General features: G+C 44.0%; 1 protein-coding gene across 1 annotated transcript; it reads left to right on the top strand.

Annotated features, from left to right (window-relative positions):
* The first annotated feature begins 352 nt into the window (after window positions 1-352).
* oprd1a (opioid receptor, delta 1a) lies at window positions 353-15,388 on the top strand. The gene is made up of 3 exons (XM_035635522.2): window positions 353-990; window positions 9,749-10,104; window positions 11,357-15,388. The coding sequence occupies exons 1-3, from the start codon at window positions 740-742 to the stop codon at window positions 11,884-11,886; spliced, it is 1,137 nt and encodes a 378-aa protein (XP_035491415.1). The 5' UTR covers window positions 353-739; the 3' UTR covers window positions 11,887-15,388.
* Window positions 15,389-24,977: the final 9,589 nt, after the last annotated feature.

Below are 24,977 nucleotides of genomic sequence, written 5' to 3' on the forward strand. Positions count from 1 at the left end.
CTTTTAAAGAGAAAGGGAGTTTGCAATCTGATTGGTTTATTGCAGGCTACCCGAAACACACCAATGATTCATTATGAGACTAAGTGCAACCCTTACAATGCATCTGATGCAACAAGTGTAGATGGCATGTCCACAATCTGAAAGGGTCAATGGTTCGATCCACACCTCCCCCCAGTCACCTTGGACAAGACTATTAAGCCTATGTTGCCTCTGAGGGGCTCTTCCGTCAGTGTATGAATGTGACAATGAATGTGTGTGGATGGGTAAATGTGACTCCTGCTGTAAAACACTGAGTGGTCAAAGCCCTATATACATACAGTTCATTTAACCAGGCCCAGATGTTTGCGTCATTTGCACCAGAATTTTTCCCATCACCTGGAGACCAAACAATTGGAGTCTCTCACTCAGACTACTGTAAAGGTTCTTTGACACACACACATGCGTAACTTTGACGTCGACGCAGCAGAAGCACCCGGGGCTGGGAGGTGGCGATCGGAGAGACGCTGCCGGAGCGCACACACATTGACCGAGCGCGGCGCGCGCACTGACACAGTCGAGGTGCCCACTCTCTCCTCCTCCTCCTCCTCCTCCATTTGGATCAACATCCTCAACTCTTCCTCGCAGTGACTCCCTGCCTCAACACGGGGGGGGGGAAACTCTTCTCGCCTTCAGTCGGACACACACTTTTGCGCCGCGACCCCGGACGCAGTGGCCCGCGACGCAGCGAGCGCGCAAAAGCATGGAGCCGTACACGGTAGCCGGAGCTCAGCTCTCCCTCTCCGACCTTTACTCCGTGATCCCCTTCAATGTCACCTTCCCGGACGAGGAGGGCGGCTTGGTGGGCGGCGGGCTGCACAACTACACCGAGGGGAAGGGTCCGGCGAGGAGCGCCGGGGGCATCATCATCGCCATATCCATCACGGCGCTCTACTCCGTCATCTGCGTGGTGGGACTCCTGGGCAACGTGCTCGTCATGTACGGGGTGGTCAGGTAAACTACTGTCCGTTAAAATTGGCATTTCATTGAGCTGAGTGTCCCCTCGCATCACAGGTGTAATGAGGCGGTGACGAGATGTGGAACTCTCCCACACGCGCCCATGAAGTTGAATTTGAATTCGATAATTGAGTTTCAGTGATGCTCTCATTACTTAAACAGTTGGTGCATTTGAAAAAACCAAAACCAAAACCTCAATGTGAATTTTGTCTTTGCTTTGCTTTTTTGCCCCCCCCAACATTATCCTTTTCACAAAAGTATAATGAAAACAGCTTCCAAGCAATTTTGTCAATTGAATGGAAAAGCTTGATGCCGTGAAATCCCGAGATTTTCTCCAACACCTTGCCCCAAAACGTATAAAGTTTAAAGCCCCTCTGATCTGCATTAATTGCACCACTTATATTTTACAACCCTAGTGTGTGTGTGTGTGTGTGTGTGTGTGTGTGTTCAGAAGGTAGAGCTCTAATTGTCCTCGCTTGCTGTTGCTGGTGGCTTTTCTTTTGTGCATCTACGTCTGACTGCATCCCAGACGAGCGACCCAGGGTCCCTTGCATGAAGAATGAATGCATTCTTTCATCATTTCTGCACGAAGCAACCACATGCGAAACATACGTTTCATGCAGAAGAAGGTCGGGGGCCAGTCGAAGCCCTCGTCTCAGCCTCTCAATTCATTCAGACTCCCCTGTGGCGCCGACAGAGAGGGGGCTGCTCGAAACGAGCGTCACCATCAAGCTCATCTGTGGACCATCAGATGTGCACTCCTGTTCCTGATGGGATTGTTGAGTCTCTCGCCCTTATATCTATAAATTAAAGTCTATGTTATGTGCTTGCCTCCTTGTTGGCCCATGAACAGGAACGTAGTGGACCATGTTTTTTTATTCAACATTTCATCTTTTGGCCTTTATCTCAATGCCAAGTATTGATGGTGCTTTTAAACTCTAAAAATGTTGTCAAGGATGACTAAAAGAGTTGTGCTTTCGAAGTAAATTGATTTTGTCCATTAGTGGATGTTTGCAGGATAATTTCTTATCCAAGGTTGCAGTCCTCCCTTCCCCTTCAGCTCAGCCGATAGAATAAAGATCACACCCAATTTGCCACTAGATATGCGCACCACTGTCTTTTTCCAAGAAGCCTCCCGGCCCTAACCTGTAAACTTGTCAGGATTAAATGAGCTTATATCTTTTGCAGCAGCTCCTGCTCGTCCTCACTCATCATGTCAATTACCTGCTAATCTCAAACATTCACTGTACGTTCACCCAATATCACCTGAGGCCTCAATGACTCCAGCTGAGTCAGGGAACTAAAGGAGCAGGGAGAGTTCAATTTAAGATTCCCCAAATCACAGCAAAGGAGGATAAGTCATGTTTTCAACACATGACAAGATTAGTAATAGTCGAAATGGATTTTGTTGTTGTTGTTGTTTTCAAGCACAGGCGTAGAGAATGGAGGACGACTTGTATATAGGAATAAGCCACCATGCATTTTGAGGCCAAGCTTTGGATACTCAACCAAGAAAATTTCGTAATTATTCTCAACTGCCCATTATTTCCATTCTAGAGTTGGAGTGAAAATAATGGGCAAACCAGGGCACATAAGAAAAGACGGCGAGGGGGAGCGAGGGAGGCAAAAGGGAGACAAAAAGGAAAATTGATGGGAGCTCTCGAAAAGGCAGTGACTCAAACAGTGGGCTGCGATTTGCCTGGCATTTTTGCTTTGTGTCAGTGACAGGACCCCCCCCCCCCACACTTCTCCTTCCCCGCCCTGGAGACGGAGGCAGAGGGAAGCTGAGCACATTAACCGTCCTGGTCAGAACGTATTATCTCCTGTGGAACAGCTGTTTAGAGAAGGCACCCAAACCTATGATGCAGATTAATTGATGTCCAAACCAAAATGGGAAGATGGGTAAACACAGTGACCTGGTAATAGTGTCCTGTGGTCATGTGTGTTGCATATGATAAATGGAAACAAAAAATGGCCTGACTGGGTTTAGTCTGCACTGCTATGAAGGAAAAATTTGCTGCAAAATGCAAGCGCTTGGAGACTGCGACTGTGTGATCTTGTTGAAAAAAAAAATCTGAACTTGTGCATTTACATTTGAAATCATACACATGTAACCTGTATTTGAAGACAGAAAAAAAAAACACTTGTGAAATTTTCACTCAGAGAAAGTATTCACACGCCGGTGAAGTCACAGAAAAGATATTCACAAATGTGTGGATTAAAAGTTGGCTGCAAACTTCTTACAGAAAGGGACATTGTGGTGCTATTACTGTTTGCAAAAATATTAAAAGGATCTCTATATATTTTTGTTCAAACCAATTTTCCTCATTGAAATATATATATATATTATATATATATATATATATATATATATATATATAAGGTGTTTTTGCTTCTATACAGTCACTGAACCCAACAAGCGGTAGGTTAAATCTCTTGAATCTCTTATCATCTGTTGACATGTGACAGTGTGGAGCTGCCGTCACGTGGTGGCAACTGAGAGAACGAACGGTCAACCACCCCATCAACAAAACACGAGATGAGGATGTGGATGGAAGCTCCTGAAACTGCTAGCAAGCGGACCTTCAGTTTGTTTTTTATCTTCCAGGTCTCCCTGGCACGTATTGTGACCCTCGTATTGATCACTGTCAGAAGCGCAGCTGGAGAAGAATACCGGTGTGCACGTTTGCTTTGCAGACAAACAGTGAGCGAAAGATTCAACTGATAATCCAGTGTCATCTTCGGTATCACGTCAAAATACATTTAGGTCAAACATGGATGTTGCAGTTTCCTGGTTGGCATCTTAACCCCTAAGGCCACAGCAATGCCCCCAATGCCAAACAAAATGCCAAAAATGTCCTTGTTGTTCCAGCTTGTTCCCAATTGTGTAGATATGTTGCTCGTCTTGATCTGAATTGACAGCAACGTGAATACCTTAAGGAATATGGAGTGTTCATCGGACAACAGACGCAGATTTTTGAAGATGTGGATTTTGAGGACTTGTGATAGAAAATAATGCATTTCCTCCGTGGTTTCATTTCCATGATCAATTAATCTGACCAAACGTTAAAACTGTGACAGATGACATAATCCAGGAGAGCAGCCAATCATCACATTGGAGATGTCGGAACAAGAGTATCTTTGGTGTTTTGTCCTGATTAATACCAGAACTGATTAATTATCAACTTAAACTAAGGCTCCTTGATTTGTTTGCCTGCCACTTCAGGCAGTAAATCAACATAGGAATACATTTAAGTTCAAATTTTCTCGAGACACTGAAATGCACACGAACGCCATTCAAAGCAGAGTGTGCATGGATACTCGGCGCTGTGGCACCCAGGGGCCCTCGGTCTGATTGCTGATGGCGAGGCTGACACCGGCTCCTCTGCAGATAGTCCGCTCTGTCACGCAGGGTAGGTCAGGAGTCAGGACACACGGCTCCACTTATCTCCCAGCTATCCTCCACCTCACCTCCCGTCCCTGGTATCGTGCCTATTAGATGGAAACTGGCTCGGCATTCATGCAATTTATTGTCAAGTGGCCTCCATTTGAAATCAATTTGCCGAACAGCTAGTGGAAGGCTGGATTAGTTTGTTAGATGTGGATCCTTAAAAGATCTTCTGCTCGTGGAAGGAAGCAGATTTTCTCCGCTATACATTAGTATTCTGGTGTGGTTATATAATGGTAAAGACAAGAGAAAATTGATGCCAGTAGGGGCCTGTGTGTGTGTGTGTGTGTGTGTGTGTGTGTGTGTGTGTGTGTGTGTGTGTGTGTGTGTGTGTGTGTGTGTGTGTGTGTGTGTGTGTGTGTGTGTGTGTGTGTGTGTGTGTGTGTGTGTGTGTGTGAGAGAGAGAGATACCAGACTGTCAGTCAGTTTATTACTTGGGCTGACTCAACATGTCCATGGCGTCTTCGCTGCTTGTCTTCTATCTCACCCAGCACCCTTTATGTCATTGTTTATGAGCGTTGTTGTGTCTGCGAATGGCCTTCAGCCTTCAGCCCCGGGCAAACAGGAGAGCCGAGCTTGACATGTGTCTGAGCACTGAAAGGGGTCCACGTAGTCAGACCAGGTAGTAAGACTCAAGTCTGCACAGAGACAAAAGGATCGATACTGATCTAAGTGCAAATGTGAATTGTCTTTAACTAAATGTGAATCTATAACGGAGGACCGGGACAGTAAAGGGTCACTGAGAGCTTTATGAAATGAATAAATCTTCATTTGTCTTTACTCCTCTGTTTGCATAGTTATTCATTTATCTATTCTCAAAATGCAAAATAGATCATTTTTAAAGGTCTATCATTTATTTCAAATTCGTGAAAATAAGAGATCAGTTATTATATGAATAATGTATTATATTCTTTAGCCAGTTAGCTTTGTTGGTTAGCCTGCCAATTACAATATGCACACACACACATCCTCTTCCTTGTGTGCAGTGGTTTGAGCTGTGTCTTCATTTCCAAACAAAGCAGAATAGGTTCACGAAAGAGCGGGCTGGTGATGGAGACTGTGGCAGTGTTTCCTCACATATTCAAAATTAACATGTGGGGGTGGGGGTGAGGCGTGCAGAGATCGGGTAACCCAGGTTGTTCTCTGAAGCTCCACTACTGCAGCATCAGTGTATGACACTCAGCTTAGAAATGTCCACTAACATCAAAAAAACAAGCAGCACGCAAACTATAGTCTCGCCTATCCAGACCTCTACCTCCGGCGTTCCAGTTGCAAATTCTGACTCGTTTGCAAGTGGATTCAGAATAGGAATGGGATTTTCACTTCTGGAGCTGTATTGTTGAGCTTTATAGAAGCTCTAAAACAGAGTGGGAACCCTCAAACAGCCCTTTAAAGTTCAATCCCAGAGTGAGGACATGGTCCTCACAAAGATGGACATACAAATAGACTAACCCTTGGTCTGTATCGATACTGTACACCCGTCTCATTATCATATAATTATTGGAAATTTGCATGGTGAGAATCGGGAATAGGTGAATGGTTAGATATATCAGAATAATAGGAAAACAAATAAGCATCAATAGCATCAATCAACATTATCAGTTGATTGTAAGTATTGATGTATACATCACAATGTGGCCTCATGTACTTGTCCTGATGCTGCCTTATGTCAGTTTGAGTATTGCTTCACCTGCAGCCGTGGCTGGTTAGCAGCTGGGGGTTTACATAGTGCCAAGCCGCTGACATTTGACAAATGAGAAGCTGAATTGACTCTGATCAATGGCATTCCATTATAGAAAACAGGCAAAAATCATTCACATGCGTTTTGCCTCCAGGGACCAGAGGTCAGGATGGTCAGTTCCTTCTTCTTTCAGTGGAGGTTGTACATCGCCATTTGTTTAGAGAAGAAGGATAAGCTACGGTGGCCTGAAGTGCAAAACACAGAGGTGGTATAAGCATCGAGGTCCACATTAACCCCAGTGCTTGTTTAATCAAGGGAGGGAGGAAGTGGCAGTTTGGTCCCGAGGCTGAATACTGGGGGCCCGTCTTGTCAGCTCGGATTTGGCAGAGGAGTGGAAAGCGATCTCTTTTGAATCATGATCCAGTTATAAATGTGTGACTCGGATCATAAACATAATCCTCTACCCGTGTCAGAAGCCGAGCTTTCGGTGCTCAATCAATGGTTTCAAACAGATTGAGATATACAACTGAACAGAGAGCAGCTTTTGTTCAGTAAAAGAGTTTTGACTTTGTCTGATGCTATTTTATGTCCAGATCTTTCCTTTCTAAGCAAAAAAAAATCTGTTCAAAGCTTTGCATTAATATATCGCCTGCTTCATAGACACCCCTTACATAACTATGAAAAGCTCAGTGGTGTCCTTTGCTTTTACAGTAAGTGAAACCCTAATACAGGCATCGGATTAGAATGATCAAACGTTCAAGGGAGATTCAGATTCAGCCGTCTGCTGCTGTCTTCACCGTTTCTTTTTGTCTGGATTGAGAAAACTAAAAATGGAGCTGAATTCCTCCTCGAGCATTGAGGCCCTCCTGGAGGTGTGCTCTAAATCCCCAGTTGAATGGGCATTGGGGAGAAAGAGGCGTGAGACGGACACACTGCTGGGAATTTGAGTCAAATCGCACTCAAACCCCAACATGAAACATGTTTGTACGACCAGTACCGACAATACCAGTACCGACCTGTAGCTGACATTACAATAGCATGCTTCATCGTTCCATATGTTTCAGTCACACGTTTATAATAATAATAATACATTTCTTTTATAGAGCACTTCATTGCTAAAAACAATCTCAAAGTGTGGTTTTTATCATCAACTCCAGCAAGTTGTCATCTGAGGATTTAGCCTTCAATGATGAGATGTCCAGATAGGTCACTGACCTCATGTTTTAACTCTTAGTCATACACCAGGACACAAGGAAGGAGGACTTAGTCGTAGACTCATTAGAAACGTAGAAAGCATTTCCATCTGCATTTTCAATTTGCATTTTAAAAGCTTCAACGGAAACACTAGAAATTTGAAATGACCAAAAATCCAAACACCAACAGTTTGGCTAGAAACATTTTTGGCAAAGGAACTATGGTCTACACGAAGCATATTCTCAGCTGAAGAGACAGGGAGACATAAAAATTGCTCAGAAAGCTTCAGCAGGGACACAATCAGACCTGTGCGGAGCGACCAGGAGACTGTGAACTCGTCTTTCGCCATTTTGCGTTCGACTGGTGCCATTTTTTTATTGCGTCATCCAATCGCAGACCTCTTCAGTGATTTACAGGCATCAGACTATGAGAATATGCATCACCTTTTCTCGATGATCTCCTAATATTCAGATAGGAGTGTGTGGATGTGTTTTTTCCCGATCTTTTTGTGAATCAGAAAACAAGCTAACAGGGCCCAGGCAGGCTCTGACGGCAAAAAGAACAGAGAGAGCGGTGTCTGTGTAGAGGAGTGCTTATAGGGATGCTAGGGACCAGTGTAGATCCTACCTGAAGACTGCCTTTACTCTAGTGTGTGAGCTCAAAATGTACAAGATTATTATTGCATTTCTGCCTGACCTGAGTGGCTTATGACGCCAAATACAAAGTCACATCCAAACATTGTGGTTTTAAAAATTAACGGTATAAAGGAGGATGGGCTAAGGTTTCCTGGAATGATCGAGCATGGCTTTCCACTTCGAACTCTGCCTTCATTTTGATCTTAACTACACCTATAGTTTTGTGACTAGCTCATGTACAGTTGCCACACTATTGCGGTGAAAAACTGACAGACAGACAGATATATACATACCAGCCAAAGCAGTCAAAACCACCTCGGTGCTCCTGCTGCAATTATCTCCAGGAGCCCATTAGACCATGATTACACACAGTGTGTGTCTGTCTGTTGGCCTGGCTCACTGACATATGTAACCCCCCTTTCTGCCTCTTTCTATTGATCACCGCTTGATGTGGTAGATTGTCAGGTAATTTATTCTGATAACTGTCCTTGTTGGAGCAGATGTTTGGAGTTTAAGACACCGCGTCCATTTGACCCAAACCCAGAAAACCAGGGTTTTATGCATTGTGTGCGAGTAACGAGCCTTTAATCAGTATAATGATTACAAGTGTCTCAGTGGAGTCTGCATGTGTGCTTTGGTTCGGTTCTACCTGAAGCTGCTTCTTCCCAAAATGCCTCCCTTTCCCATCACCATCACAACCTATGGCCTTAGATTATTGCCTTTAGAGCCCCCTGTGAAAAATGGCCAGAAGAAAAAATCAATACGCATTTACACACAGTCATTTGGACAACGGGGCTGGGTGTATTCTAATGGAACAGAACAATAAATATTGAACCGCTATCATGAATGTTAGGCTTTTTTTGCCATTAAAATGTCAGATACATTAATCACCGTGCAATCTGGCGACCCTGCCCATTCAACCGATTCTGTATCGTTCAAAATTGCAAAAGTCGAAGAAACATTATGTTTTTGCAATTCTATATAGAATAATACACAATGCTCATGCAGGATTGTGATATGTACTATGCAGTATACTGTACCTTGATGTTTTTGGTTTTTTTTGCACTTTCTGGTTCCTTATGCTTGCCCCTTGTGCCTCTGGGCCATGTGCAGTCAATGTGAGTTGGATTGTATTTGGATGTCCTGATTTATCTCCAGGAAAATCAGCTGAGGTTTATATACCGAATGGGAACAGGCTGCAAGATTTCTGATGAGAGATGCCTGTGTGAAAATAAACCCCATACCCCCAGAGGAGAATGTCTGACCCCAATAAACTGATATTGTACCAAATAAAATGGGTGGAGTTGGAATGGGCCGATGACCATTTGTTTTTTTTTTTAACTTATTTTATCTAATCTTTCTATCTTACTTACTATGTCCTTTTTTTGGATCTTCAGCTTCACACACACAAAGAAAAATGCTCAGTCCCATGATACTTGCACAATCCAGCACATACAATATAAATTAATTTCAATAGCTGGAGTATTTTCCATTCGCAGCTCTCTGGTGCTTTCCCTGCAAAAAAGCTGCTTGATCAGAGCCAGAACCCAAATGTAACCATTATCTCACAACGTTCATTTGAAAGAAAAGAAGAAGATCTAAGCTGCGATGAATCAGCATTATACGGTACATTCAACACCATTCACTGCACATGTATAGCACAAGGGAATGAACTGTTCATCCATACATCCCTGTATTCCCATTACGGAGACTTCCATTCCCAGCTGTTCTCATTAACACGGCTGCATATTGCAAACGCTCTTTTTTTTCTCCCTCTCCTCTGTTGGTCACAACCAGGTACACCAAGATGAAGACGGCCACAAACATCTACATCTTCAACCTGGCTCTTGCCGACGCCTTGGCCACCAGCACGTTGCCTTTTCAGAGTGCCAAATACCTCATGAACACGTGGCCATTCGGGGAATTCCTGTGCAAGCTCATCATCGCCATTGATTACTACAACATGTTCACGAGCATCTTCACCCTCACCATGATGAGCGTGGACCGCTACATCGCCGTGTGCCACCCGGTCAGGGCTCTGGAGTTCCGCACGCCAATCAAGGCGAAGATGATCAACGTGCTCATCTGGGTGCTGTCCTCAGCAATCGGGGTGCCCATCATGGTCATGGCTGTGACCAAAACGGCAGATAGTGGTGAGACTTTTTCTTTCACAGTTTTGGGCACACCAAGGAAAAGCAAGAATAATGATCCATTGTGGAAAAGCCCAAAACCCTCCTTTGCAACCAAGCATAATATTGGATTTTCATCAATGGTTCAATGGAACTGCATTACTTTTCCTATTCAGCCAGGGTCACACAAACTCACTGAGGCCTTTCTTGTTTCTGGTGAGAGTAATATCTTATCAGTGTCCAGCTCCCAATGACTGGTGTACTGAGGAGAGCTGGGATGGGAGCTAAGCTAACCCAGCCTGGACCTAGGTGAGCGAGGAGAGAAATGCGTCGTTGTCCCCCACCAAGCTCAATTCCTGCCATGGCGTTGGTTTGATTGGTTGGATTGATTTTCGTGAAAAACTGATAAGATACCGGCCATGGACCTCCACATTCTTGCAGACTCTTTTGGCGTTCAGAACTTAATGCCAGGTTTAGGGTTTGGTTAAGCTCAGCTCAGTGTCGCTGATGGCAAAAATTAGGTCACGGTGTACAGTGAGAGAATTGTGAGTGAATACATTTCACCAGAATGAGTTAGTAATGAAAGTTTGGTGTGAAGTAGGACTTATTTAATGGATACTTTTTTTTTGGCCAACGTATATATTGTGTCTTGCATTTGGCGAGTGGCGGGGGCTTCTATGCTAAATGATTCTTTAGAGGACGAAAATGGTGTGCCTAACAGAGAACTGACCCAGAAAACTGACCCATATTCCAAGTAGTCGTGTGCACATGTGGAGCAAAGTGTGAAGTAACTCCCAGTTCACTCATATGGGCACTCTGGGCCCAACAGACGGCTTCTGAAAACCTAAAAAACTTCTTGATGACAGACTTTAAGGGCTTTATTTACTAAACTGACCATCATGCAGTGATTGAATTGTGAAAAAAAGTGATGGTGAACTGAGAGTCGGAGTTGAGGCATTTGAACAAATCCCTTAAGCTCTGCAATTTCATTTCTTTCCACAACTCTTGCTGTTACTTTTTGTCAAACCATGAATGCCTCCCATGAGAGACAGAAACGTGTGCCATCATCTTCATATTTAAGCAAGTATCTCGTCTCCAGTCGCCAGTTTTCTGCCTGGGCTTTGATTGTGGCTGTTCAGAAGATTTTGGAAATGAAGCACGTATTTTACGTACAGGTGTTTGTAGCTTTAGCTTTTTTTTGAATCCACAAAACTATCTGTTTTCAAATACACAATAACGCAACCTTACATCAACTAATTCTGCCCTCTCTTTCCAGGAAAAACCATTTGCATGCTGAAGTTCCCTGACCCTGACTGGTACTGGGACACAGTCACTAAGATCTGCGTCTTCATCTTCGCCTTCGTGGTTCCCGTGATGGTCATCACCATATGCTACGGCCTGATGATCCTTCGTCTGCGGAGCGTTCGCCTGCTCTCCGGCTCCAAAGAGAAAGACCGCAACATGCGCCGCATAACCCGCATGGTGCTGGTGGTGGTGGCTGCCTTCATCATCTGCTGGACCCCCATCCACATCTTCATCATCGTGAAGACCATGGTGGAGATTGACACCAGGAACCCCCTGGTGATAGCCAGCTGGCACCTGTGCATCGCCTTGGGCTACACCAACAGTAGCCTCAACCCTGTGCTTTATGCGTTCTTGGATGAAAATTTCAAGCGATGCTTCAGAGATTTCTGCCTCCCCTGTCGCGCCCGCGTGGAGCAGAACATTCTGACCAGAGGCCGCAACAACACCAGGGAGCCTGTGTCCGTCTGTGCTCCAACGGAAGTGGGGAAGAAGCCGGCATGACTAGGCATGGACTGGGTCCCCCATGGCTCTCGCTCGAGGAGGATCCAACAAGATCTGCAATCAGAGGAAACTCAGATCTCCACAACAGAGTTTTAAGACATCTTCTTTGGTAAAGCTAGTTTTCATAATACAGGCGAGCCACTTACAGTATTCTCTCCAGGTTGGTTGACATACTGGAGAGTCAAAGAACAGCATTAGTTATTGGAAAATAAGTTTCACTCTGATCTTACTTTTCATTGGAAGTGGAATCTTTCTTCACACAGGAAATGTGATGCGCTAGGCGAGGTGGTAGGTGATAGCCCAAAGAGTAAATTGATGAAACCAGGTTACAAAACAGAAAATCCCCAGCTCCTGATTTGTCTGCCCAGAAGACCAAGATTCAAGAACACAGGACATTTTTTGATGATGGAAAAAAGGGACACAGAAACACCTGCAGGTTTCTGTCTTGTCAAGCAAAGAATGCATCATTCAGATGCAACCCATCAAAGAGAATTGTACTGAAACAGACAAGTCTCTGTCAGGGTGAATAATTTGCAACAGTACGAAACAATGGCCTCGCCATGTCAAACTGTCAAGAGACACTTCATTGTTAAGGTGATAAAGGAGTATTTTGAAGGAGAAAATTAGACAATAGATAGAAACATTTTTTTTTAAATCAACACGGAACAAATGAGCCTTACGGAGCAGAACTGGTACCCACTGACAGCCAGGTGATGGCTTACAGCATACGGTAGTTTGTTGCACTACAAGGTCATCCGTTCTCTTAATGGAGAAGTTGGTATCTCTTGTTTGGTATAGTGTGTGATTTATTAATTTATTTATTATTAGTAGTCGTATTTCAGGGGGAAAAAGGAGCTTGTCTTATAGTTGTTTTCTCTTTAGCCCAGAGATGAGGAACCTTTTTCTAATCAAGGACCATTTCAATTTCCATAAAATCCATCAGTGGCCATACTAAATTATAACAATTATAACACAACGGCTGCAGAGGCTTCTCTCTGTTTAGGCGTCTGATGTCAGATGAAGATGATGATGATGCTACTCACTGCTGGTTTCAGCCAAACAACTTACTCAAAACAAACAGACACAATTTCCTCCCTCGTATAAATTTGTCAATGACACTGTGGGTGGTATTGGTTTCATCACAAGCCAATCTAAATTTAAATTTCTTGCTGTTTACCACCGTGTTTTTTTCCATTAACTTCATTAACTGCCATATTATTGTTGCCCTGCATCAGTTAGTCAACTGACAGGAGCAATTGTACAGCTCCACAGTAGGGTTAGGGTTAGTTATTAGCCTGCTCACAACAAAACTTGCCTTTGCCAAAAATTTGAGCTACAGAACATATGACCAGCTGTAATGACACTTGAGCTTGGCCTCGGCACACACGGTAAAAAATTATTGTCAAGGAAATAAGTTTACATTTCTCTTTGAAATTGCAGCGTTCGGCATCATCTTATACTCTTTTTGACGGTTGCCATGACTGTCGTCAGCGATCACATGTAACAGATAAGAGTTTGTTTTTCACCCTGACTGGCAAACAGCCAGAAGCGACCGCCCTGAAAGAGACAGTGGTCTACTTATTTATGTTATTTCTATTATATCACAGAAAAAAAAGGATCCTCTCAAGATTTTTTTGTTACCCCTGAGTCGCTGGAGGTTCCCCACCCCTGATTTAGAGTGATGTCAAGGTCTGCCGCCTTACACCACTGGCAGCTCCGTTGAAAGAGAAACTCGGGGCTGTCGTTGAAGGAACCATAATCAATCCGGCCATGCGGGTTTTTCGTGCTCAGACAGAAAACTCCACCAACCGCCGAAGCTCAGATTTCTACGGAATCCTTTTCTGCTCACGCGTTTTCGACTTTCACGGCGGACGTCGGGCCCCGCAGAGAGCCTCTGAGCAGAAGGACAAATCTGCCACTGACAAAACCCTGTCGGCAGCTTCAACGCTTCACTCGCCTGATGGGTTGATGGTTTACAAAACAAAGCACACGCCTCAACTTTGACTGAGAGAAGCTCCCTCGCAGTGTAAATCACATTGCGGACACCCGTCGATGGATTACGTGAAATTAATGACCAGCTCAAGTTTGCATAACAGAGGAGCCACGTCAGCAGAGTTGATTGGTGTCGCTCTCGTGCGGAACTATTTTAAAGGCTGAAAACAGTTGAGTTTACATGCGTTGACAAGTAAATATGTCAGAATATGTTCTGTTATGTCTGTTGAATGTGAAGTTGGCAATGTGGAACGGGTGAAGCACATCCAAACGGAATATGAATATGAAAGGAGATCAATGAAATTGGAAGTTATCAAATGAGAATTTGTAGATAGCATTAAGCTTTTGCATTGAAACTAATTCCGCCACAAAATGACTCTAAGGTCAACCTGTAATTCTGTGTGCTTTCTTTAATGATCTCATTAATTCAGCGCAGTGCTTTTGGCGCAAATGAAAAAAATGAATGAGTTTTCAGCTGTTAGTTTCAGATTGGATCCAGAGACGGAGACTGCTGCGTGCGGAGGGAGACTCAACATTTTTTCCAGTGTGACACATTCCTGAATATTTTCTTACAATGACAGTGGTGATGATGAAGCGCACCGTACTGTATATAACCTCGCTCTGCTTAGCTTTGACCAAGTGCTGCCTCTGTCCGGTGTGAATGATACCTCTAATTATTTGCAAAATGGACTTATATAAGTGCAAAATGTATATATTTTGCTTGATTAAAGTTACGGAAAGATCTTGTGTTACAACAAATAAAAAGCTCCTTCCTGCATTGGCACTTAGCGTTGGCATTGTTTGGAAATGTCCAACACGGATTGGACTCCAGGGGGTAACGCGCTGAGACGGAGTAACGATTTGGAAACAGGATTTGGTTTTGATAGAAACACCTTACTTTTTTTTTGTCAATTACCTCACGAGTGTTTGCTGACAGCCATGTGATTCTCTGTAGTTGGTCATTAGGTCCCTTGTTTTATCGTGTTCAATTAATTAAGTGTCGCTGATTTCATCAGATTTCAGTTGGTGAATTTACAAGGCGCGTGGCGGAAGATGGTCGGAAGAGCAGAGGCTGTGTGCCCGACTGATTACGATCAGTGTTAAAGAAGAGTTCATTCTCCTGATTGCCCCTTTAATCTGCTCCGCGCTCACGCGCTTCTTTTTGTATCTTTGTCATTCACCTCGCATCAACTTTGTCATCTACTGTTTTTCTATTTCGATATGCAACTGCTTCACATTGTAAACTCAATACTGAAACGCCTGTGTGAATATAAATAACTGTATATTTGTGTAAGATGCTCATTTGTTGTACAGCCAATAACCACGGTACTGTGTGTGGGGCGATTGTGCTGATAACACTTGACACAACACTCTTTTCCTCTGCTGTGTTGACGACGTATTCCTTCTTAGCTTGTCCTTGTGCATCTGTTGTAGAAAACATTGCTTACGTTTGAAAGCCGAACTCAGATTGCTGGCGAAAATAAAATAAAGACTCGGAGAGAGAAAATTGTATGAGCTCCGTTTTTCCGAAAAGCCTCTTGTTTCGGTTTCCTGGAAACAAAATGAAATGGGATCGCATAATATTTTCTTGAGAAATCATAGGCACATAATGGAATAATCCATCTTGCATGAGCATGATTCAATTTAAAAGTGGAGAGTGCTTCAGAGTAGTCCGTCGTGACATTGGACTGCAAAGTGCATTTCCACTGGTCCTAAGATAAACACAGAGCGTGCTATCTATCGTTCTCAGAAAATTTTGCATCCCTTCGGCAAATCCAGACCAGCATCCTGCAGTCGCCATGGAGACCGGCCGAGTGTTCCAATAAGAGAGCTGAAGAATTTTTTCGATTTAATTTCAGAAGTTTCCTTCACCAGCAGCGACTTATCAATTATCGTGATCGCTCCATCCGCCACAGCGGAGAAGCCTCCGCTGCAGACTCACTGAGGGCTGGCTGCAGGTGATTAGAATAAAGTTTTGGACAAACTACAAATTTGACTTCCAAAGGGGGGGTCGATGAAGAGTCAGAGAATCATCAACGTTATAACATGAACACCTGAACCAGGTGTAATGGGCATATCCATTCAACCATCCAATGTTGAGGCATTTCACTCAAAACCACAAATGTCAACCCTGTGCTTTAGCATGCAAGCATATGTGTGTACAAAAAAAGTGTGCCACTCCCCCCCCTCCATGAACCGAGATAATTCATTGATTGAATGAAAAATCTTACTTGAGGTCCTGGATGAAAAGTAAGGACGTCGTCCAAGTGATTAATGCATTTCAGTCTGAAGGTAAAAGATGGACCATCTTCCATTATCCATCCTGTGGGTCTCAACGCGAGCCTGGGTGATCAGGTCTGTAGGGAATTGAAGCAAGAGACAGAATAGAGCAGAAACTGAAGCGTCATATTTTGCCACACGACACTTTGGTTGCCCGAACCTAACCACAGCCTATGAACGGGGCTTTGTGCGCCCACCACCCACCCTCACTGCCTCCTCGTCCCATGTGATACAAAACCAAAGCACTCACTCTTTTTGACACTGAACTTGATCTAAGCAGCATTTCCCCCCCGAAAAAAAACTATTGGAAAGAAGTAGTCGTGAGTGTAACTTTCATAAGATGATAAATCAGATGATGATTTTGGAATGATAAATCAGTGGCGTGGATTTTGACTTTGATTGCACGAACGCGCATCGGCTAGATTTTCAAATCTCTCGAACCCTTTCAGGTGGAATGCACCCGTCTGCAGGCAGACTCCACTCAAACGTCTGAACACACAAAGCCATTGTTCTATCCGTTGACGTGAATCACCCATTCCCCGACGTCAGCCGTGTGCTGTAGCCTGCGCCGAGCCCACAATACCAGGGTGCAGCAAACGCAGATGTTCTCGTGTGCAGGTGGTCGTTCGGTTCAAAGATGCGTAGAGAACAGGCTGATGGCAACGCATTGAATCTGAATGCCTTTCAGGGACATCCGTTAGCTTCACCCGCGTGCGCCTGGGATCTTCAGAGAAAATACTGAGCTTGTGAACAAGCCATCGATAATGTTATGCTCTTTTCACTGTGTCGAGATTATAAAGAATGGTGGCGGAGAGGAGGACGAGAAAGAGGATTGGAGGGGGCAAGAGCTGATGAATAATGGATGTGCAATGTAAGTGTGGAAAATGAGAATACAGACGGAGAACGTACAAAGGGATTTGCATTTTGACCTGATGTAACTGGACGTGGAAATTAGCAAATACAGCACAACAGCGGCAGGAACGTGACGAAGGACGTGGAGGAAATGAGCACGGAGGTTCACTGACAGTCAGAGGAGTTGGTGGAGTGAGTGAGTGAATGCATACCGAGGTGGGTGAAGGTTGTTATTTATCACACCCATTGACGTGGCCTATTAATCTCAACTTCACTCCCAAGGTTACCGGCCCACACACACACACACACACACACACACACACACATTTGCATTGTAACTCCACCTGTATCTGAACAAGCTGCCCAGAGACCAAGGGTGGAAGTTACGACGGACATTAACTTTTATTACTGTAAAAAAAAAAATCATGTTTTGTGAGTACATTTTCAAAAGTCAGTAATTTCACTGTTATTCTTGAGTATTCTTAAAGCTACAGTGTGTAATATTTAGAAGAACTTCATCACAGAGATTGAATATATTGTCCATAACTATGTGTTCACAAACAAATTTGATTTCGTAAACTTTGAATGAGTTAAATATAGTTACATGTTACAATTAGACACTGGGCCTTTGATTTTAAGTATTGCGCTTCGTCACGTGTAAAGATCAAATCAATTGTGAAAAAAGTCACATGATTGAAGTTGTGAGTAACGGAGCGAGCTCACAACGGACAGTAAGAGGTGCTCTCTTCTCTGCGCGCATGTTGTCGAAAGGACGGTATAATGATGTTGCCATGGTTACGAGATGCGTTATCTTAAAACAGAATGAGAAACAGGTCCCATGGACTTTAACCAATCACCTAATTAATGCATCAACCACTGACCCACAGCAAACACGCCTGCAATGTTGCGAGTCCAACAGGTGCATGCTGATCTAAATGTTTAAATGGTCACTCAATAAAAAGGGAATATTACAACCCTTCATGGAGTAGGATTTACTGCAGGAGTGTGTTGCATTAGACTGTTTTAGTTCTAGCTAGGTGAGCCTGAGGTACTGTACACGCCTACTGTAAGCTGTGTTTGATTATTGCTGACTGCAACATAATGAGCAGTTCTCATTATGTGAACGTAACGAAAAAAGGGCCTGGTTCCAAGTTCTGTACTTTCATAGTTTTGTCACATCATCACTGTATGAAATATTTACCTCTCCCTTTCCCCCTTTTAAATCTGAACACAGTAACAATTACTGAGTACATTTTAAATGACTTTTACTTTTACCTGAGTACAGTTTTGTATGAATAATTTTACTTTAATTTCAGTAAAACCTTTATTTTAAGCAACAGCACATTTACCTGAATATAATTTTCCAGCACTGTCTCATCCAACACTGGCCCCGATGATGGATTTCCAAATTAGCGCCAGGGCTTTAATTGGTCTCGTTTAATGATATATAAACAAACAAAAAGCTTTTACCACAAACTTTTATTCCACGAGCCGATAAGCTGACTGGGCACTTTGCAGAATGTTGCTGCTCCACAGAGCCACTTCAGTTGAGCACAACACAACAATCGGCGCTCGTCGATACCCTGAAAGTGCAAAAATATGAAGAAATTATCTACACTTACTAAACTTGGAACTGTTTACGTGAAACTTGGAATTGTCGACTTTTTTTCAGTTTCGGTCTCGACTGAAGTGTTTATTGTGTTGGAGCCCGGCTCAATTCGACTCGCTCCACTTCGGTCACCGTTCATTATTCTGTGGGATGGAGAGAAACAAAGCTTAATTAATCGCAAACCACAGGGTGCATTTGTTTATATGAATTATTTTTTAATTAAAAACTGACTATACTTTGAATATGTATTCTTGAGTACTGTGATTACTCAACGCCCATTATGTCAAATTATCTCAAATTGATGATCATTTATCGTTTAGAATTTTTTTATACAATGGTATAACAGAGGTTCTTGAGACGCACATCAGAAAAGCTTCTTTAGTTTGCCAATATTTGATTGACAACTGAAGCAACATGAGCGTTGAAACCAGACCAGTTGTTAACTGTAGCCGATAAACTAAGGATGGGCAGTGTCAGTGTAACGTCCAGGCCTCTGGTCAAGTCAAGGGGTGAGGTCGAATTGTCCTTCCTATCTACTATTCCTTGACCTCAGTGGAAAACGTCATGAGGTCAAGGAAAGGTGTAGAGGAGAACTCATAGGACTTAGGAAAAGCCAACAGCGCTGCTCAGAGAATCAGACTCCACTTCAACTACACTACGTCATCGAGCGACGGTGGATGTTGTTGACGGATGTTCATTTTCCGAAGATGAACTGCAAAAAACGCAGCGGCTCCATCAGCATGTTTCAGTGTTTTACCACCGTGTGACATCAGATGTAAATGATTCATATGTAACAGTAACTGACATGATGATGTGCATCTCTTCTGGGTCATATTCATACTCTCCTACATAGTTCAGGTTCATGCATGGTGCGTCACGTTAAATATCGCTGCCGCAATGATTGTGGCGCGTCATCTCCTTTCCTTTACAAAGGAAGGTCCAGTGTACACTATGCTGAAGGAAATAGGATAGGAAACACTGAAGCACCTTCCCTATGCATTTAGAGAATCCGAACAGCTCTCATCAAGTCTGCCGATCAAATACTTCCGGGTGACTTCAAGATTTGGGAAACTTCCTAAGCCAATTTGACAATTCGACCTCACCCAAGCTCTTAGTCAGCACCTTTTCATCAGTCGTCCTGGAGACGTTGACGGAGCATCACTCCCGCGTACGCGTCGAGTGGCTTCAACGGACACGCTGCTCATTACGCATGGCCCAACTGCATGGCGGTTGTTCGGTTTGCCTCGCTTCGCTTGTGCTGCACGCAGTGGAAGTTGAGCAGAGCTCAACTTTTTTTAAGTGGCAGCCCAGACACCGTGTCAATCAAATCGTGTTCAGATAAAACACCCAGGTGCAGGTGCTAGCCAAGTGTCAATTCATGCTGACGTAAGCATAAAACACATGATGATAATAGGAAAATATTTAATAGGACTTGGAAATGATATTTTTATCTCCACAGAAACAGACAGTTTTTACACACAGGCTATCACTATCATAAAACCCAAAATTATCCAATAGACTCACTTTCGTGTTCTAATTTTTTTTTTCTTCTAACAAGAGAGCAAAGAATTAATAAATTCCAAAACAGATGTGTGTGCAGAGGCCTGTGTGCTGTAGGCTAAACACAGGAAAACCAAGAAAACGTGCCATCCAATTTCACTCCCTTTTGGATATTCCGACACTTGTGGATTATGCAGAGATCTCCCAAACACCGCGTGTATGTAAATCTACACCGGAAACTTGAATCAAGTGCAGGTTCAGGTGCTTTCAGGAAAATGCCGTCAGGTGCTTTTACTCTAAAAAGCTTCTCCAAAACTCTCAAAATGCTGCATGTCATCATCCGTGTTTCAGCCCTGTCATGGACTCAACTGAAGCTGCCGTGGCCCCGGGGAGATCTGCTGGTTCAGAGCCGGTTGCGGGCCTTCTGCCGGCAGAACGCGACTGCCGGACTGAGGATGGCTTTGATCCACGGAGCCAACTGTGCGGGGTGGGAATCTAAAGCAAATAGGCCTGTCGTTTACAGCTGACTGCGTGTGGATATAATGACGGGGCTTATTCCGCAGCTTACATTTGGCCGGCAGCCTTATCAGACCCACGCAGGGGTTTCACCCTGGCCGGTGTGTTGGCTGTCGCTGCTGCTGACAGAGGCGGCTTGATGGACTGCACGAGTGGCCCGACGGTCGCTGAGACAACAGAGGAGCTCACCGCTGGCCGGCCTGCCTGTCAGCCATCCAGCCATCCAATATATATGAGGGACGAAAGACTGTAAATTGTACCAATGCGATGAATGTCTTCTTCCATCTTTCCATATGACAAAGCAAATTGTCCGAAGCCACAAAAGAGCACTGGGTCCTTCTGTTACCTTTAAATCGTAGAATCACGAGTGGAGAGCCATGGCTTCCAAATGAAAATTCATGTAGAATACACCAAAAAATAGACATGGGAAAACTGCTCATGTGATTATTGTAGTCTGGTGTAATCAAATAGAGAAAATAGTTTAAATACCCAGGATGCCTCTGATCCCGGGGGGGAAGCCATCCCCAGTGACCACAGCACCGCTCCATTAGAACGCTCTTATTAATACAAGCGTGACTGACAACCCTCGGATAAATAATGGTTTAAAGAGAAGTCCATTAGAGCTGCTCCGCAGCGTCCACCAGAGCGCAGGATAGAAACCCTCCCCCGAGCACGGTGCACTCGTCCATCTCCCCGTACAAAGGCTCGCCCCGGTGACCGGGGCGCGCGGTGCCCCCGACAGTGAACCCGGCCTCTTTCTCAGGCACGTGGATCCATCGATCAACCGGCCCTGCTCAACATTGATATGCATTCACAGAGCAGCACTGGATGTTTTAGCTCAGCCCTGTGATGCCCTGTACCTCTGCGCAACATTGTGGTTGTTTTGAAAAACTCAACTTTTATCAGTGTTGCGTTGCCATACTTGACAGTCCATTCATCGATGTATTGTGAGTGATGATGTGAGACATTCAAAGCGTCATCAGTAATTACTAGCCTGATCAAAATAAGATCAAGCTTCTCCACCATAGCTGTTTCTTGCCCTAGAGGGATAGTTCAGTGATTTTGAAGTGGGGTTGTATGAGTTACTTATGCATAGCTAATGTGACCTCATGGAGATGGTGGTCAGCGATGTCATTTAACGGAGTGCGGAGGAGAAGTGGAAGTAGCGTAAGTCTGAGTCCCACTGTTGCAGAGGGGACCACCGGAAAACGTATTTTTCGAAACATTTTTAAACGTTTCCTAAAGAAAAACCCCCAAAAACGCTGCTTTAGTTTGACGTCAGGCAGACGTTTAAGGTTGCTTTTTTTTTTTTTCAACCGTAGTATCATGGCCGAAGTACTCTTGAATAAAAAGTGAAAACCTAAACATCTGCCTGCCGTCAAACTAAAGCAGTGAAAAAAAAGACATCCTTTAGCGTACAATTAGACTGATTATTTATTTTTTCAGGTAACGTTTAAAATGTCCGCAACACTAGAGCTCCGACTTTGGCTTCTTCCACTTCTCCTCCACACTCCGTTAAATGACATCGCTGATCACCATCTCCATGAGGTGACATATTAACTATGCATAAGTAACTCATACGACCCCACTTCAGAATCACTGAGCTATCCCTGTAACTTTAACCGAAACCTAACTCTACTCTAACCCTTAACAAGTCTCCACTTAAGATTTAATGATGAAATGTAATAATTGACATTACGGGGACTTGCCAAACATAACATCACTGTCCCCACAACACAAACACACTCTCTCTCTCTCTCTCTCTCTCTCTCTCTCTCTCTCTCTCACACACGCCATAAAAAAAAAGCACAAACCAATTTGCAGCACAACTGCTACACGTCAGGTCGCAGTATTTTATCAGGCCCCGACAGCTTGTTTCTGATATCACAGTGACGTGTCCTGCACTTCCACTGAGCGACGGCGGAAAGCTCCACGGTAATGAAGCCCGCGGTCGCTGTGTTGATTTACACATGCATTGCTTTACATATGCGGCCAGCCGTCTTTCACTGCTCCATCTACTGTACGCTCGCTCACTTGATGTACTCTTAGTAGCAGACAGTGGGTAGATTGTATGATATCAGGAAGTAGATTGATCATTATTTTCCAGTCGCAGCCTCTATCTGACCGGTGCATCCTTATTATTGATCCTTACAGGACAGTGGAAGTCACGTGTTCCATTTTGTGAGCAGTAGGGTTTTATGCTTTGCTCTAATCCGACTCCCTCTTAGAATTACTGCCAGAACTTTGTTTATACACCTTGAAGAGGCATCAGACATCGCCTCCCCTCCCGCCCAGGATAATTTGATCACTCCATTGGTATGATTTATTCATGCCACAGGGGTAATGTGTACTTATTCATGAAACTCTAAGGGACTCGTCTTACTCCCGCCCACCACACGGCAGTGCAACTCTGTGTGTCCTTGTTGGTTCCAGACTGACGGAGATGTCATTTTCCTTAAGCACCCACGCTATGTTGACGAGAAAACGCGCTCTCAGCACTTCGTACCCCTTTTTAACTGCAGCGGGGGGAAGCGCGTGGCGATGAGGCATCTGAGGCATATCGAGGGCTGGGTATGTCATGCCGAGCGACACTTTCCCAACATCGTGGCGAGAAAAAAAACGCTGCCTCTGATGTTGACGCCTTCCTATAGCCTGACCAAAAAATGTATTATATATCAGGATCAGTCCTGACTTCCTTTTTATGTGGTGACTTCAGGGGGCTCCTCCATACACGTGTGTATAAAACATGGCTGTCAGAAGAAATATATATATATACAAATATATACTGTAATATTCAAGAATATATATAGTATATATATGTATATATATGTGTACTGTTCCCACCAGATGGATGATAATGTTACCATTTTAACAGTAATGCCTTTATAAATAATTGTTCTAATTAGCTAATTCAACCCTTGCAACCCTGCCTGAGGTGCATTCATCTGCGCCAATGCCTCCGGGTGTCAGCAGCGATTAGGCTGATAGTAATGCATATCTGTTCCTGTTGAGGTATGCACTTTTCAAAACACACACACACACACACACACACACACACACACACACACACATATATCCTCTGTGGGTTTGGATGAGGTTATCTATTTTTTTCTTATGATCTTGTTTGGATTACTTTCACTCCTTTTTTCGTCAAATCCTGTTCAGAATGCTGTAGCCCGGATATAGTAGAACGAGCGCACCATTTCTTTCTCGCTCTTTGTGCAGAATGAACAGGTCTTAAGTAGCAGGGGGGATGATGCTGCTTTATCCCAAGAATACAAATGTGTCTCTTGCACGTCCTGAAACCCGGAAGTATTAACAAATCACACATCCACTGCTTCTACTGCATCATTAAATTGTAATATTAATAATAGAGGAAGTGACAGATTTTTTGTATTTTGGATTCAGGGGGCTATGTGTTGCCATTAAAGGCAACTTAATAGCTTCTCTACATGGTTCGCATTTCTTAGAGAGTCAGGAACGCCACAGTAATTAGCTCTTTGCAACAAAGAGCAGGATGAGATAATAGAGGTGTGGGGGGGGGGGGCATCATACAATCTCTATTCTATCAAACTGTCAAAGGCTACAAAGTGTGGTCCTGTATATCAACAAAAAAATGCATGAAAAAAATGAGAAGTTGCTCAGATGCGCTCCTCCTCCCATTGATGTGGTCATGTAACTGGCCTCAGCAACATTTTTTTCATCATTCGCTCCCATCATCATCGTCCCGTCATCAGCAGTATGATTAAAACAGGCCCCGTCATACCTCTCTGCGACAGCCGGACTATGCACGGCTGTCCTCGCTAAGTCTTTCGCCGTTGCTCATAACTCCTCATAAAACCCACACGCCGTCATTTTGCATGCGGATGAAACAAACAGTACGGAATGTTAATTGGAGCGCTTAATTAGTGAGCTTCAGTGCAGACAGGAAGTCTGTCAGATGATGAACTCACACACTCCAGCCTCTCCTGCCCCCCCTCATTCCATCCATCCATACAAATGCATTGTGTGTGTGTGTGTGTGTGTCAGTGTGTGTGTGTGTGTGTGTGTGTGTGTGTGTGTGTGTGTGTGTGTGTGTGTCCAGTCCCTTTCAAATGCCCATGATGGACACTGCACACCAGACATGGCAGCTCCAGGTACTCACCAGTACCCCCACGCGGAAACACCACCTGGCTCCATGTTTGCCCTGTGCCAAATTAGTTTGCAGCAATTTGATTAAAAGAAAATTTAATTAGGAACATAAAACCATGTTGGGGGCGGGGGGGGAATCGCTGCCCTAAGCCAAAACAAATCTTAAGGGGCCACTTGCTCTGTGAGGAACGCAGCTGGCATCCATCCAGAT

This window comes from Scophthalmus maximus, chromosome 5 (genome assembly GCF_022379125.1).
Source record: "Scophthalmus maximus strain ysfricsl-2021 chromosome 5, ASM2237912v1, whole genome shotgun sequence".
NCBI lineage: Eukaryota > Metazoa > Chordata > Actinopteri > Pleuronectiformes > Scophthalmidae > Scophthalmus > Scophthalmus maximus.

Bases quoted from the DNA above. Each gene is read 5' to 3' on its own strand.
- oprd1a (XM_035635522.2), top strand. From the start codon at position 740: ATGGAGCCGTACACGGTAGCCGGAGCTCAGCTCTCCCTCTCCGACCTT. The intron at 991-9,748 runs GTAAACTACTGT...GGTCACAACCAG, and splicing joins GTCATGTACGGGGTGGTCAG to GTACACCAAGATGAAGACGG. The intron at 10,105-11,356 runs GTGAGACTTTTT...CTCTCTTTCCAG, and splicing joins GACCAAAACGGCAGATAGTG to GAAAAACCATTTGCATGCTG.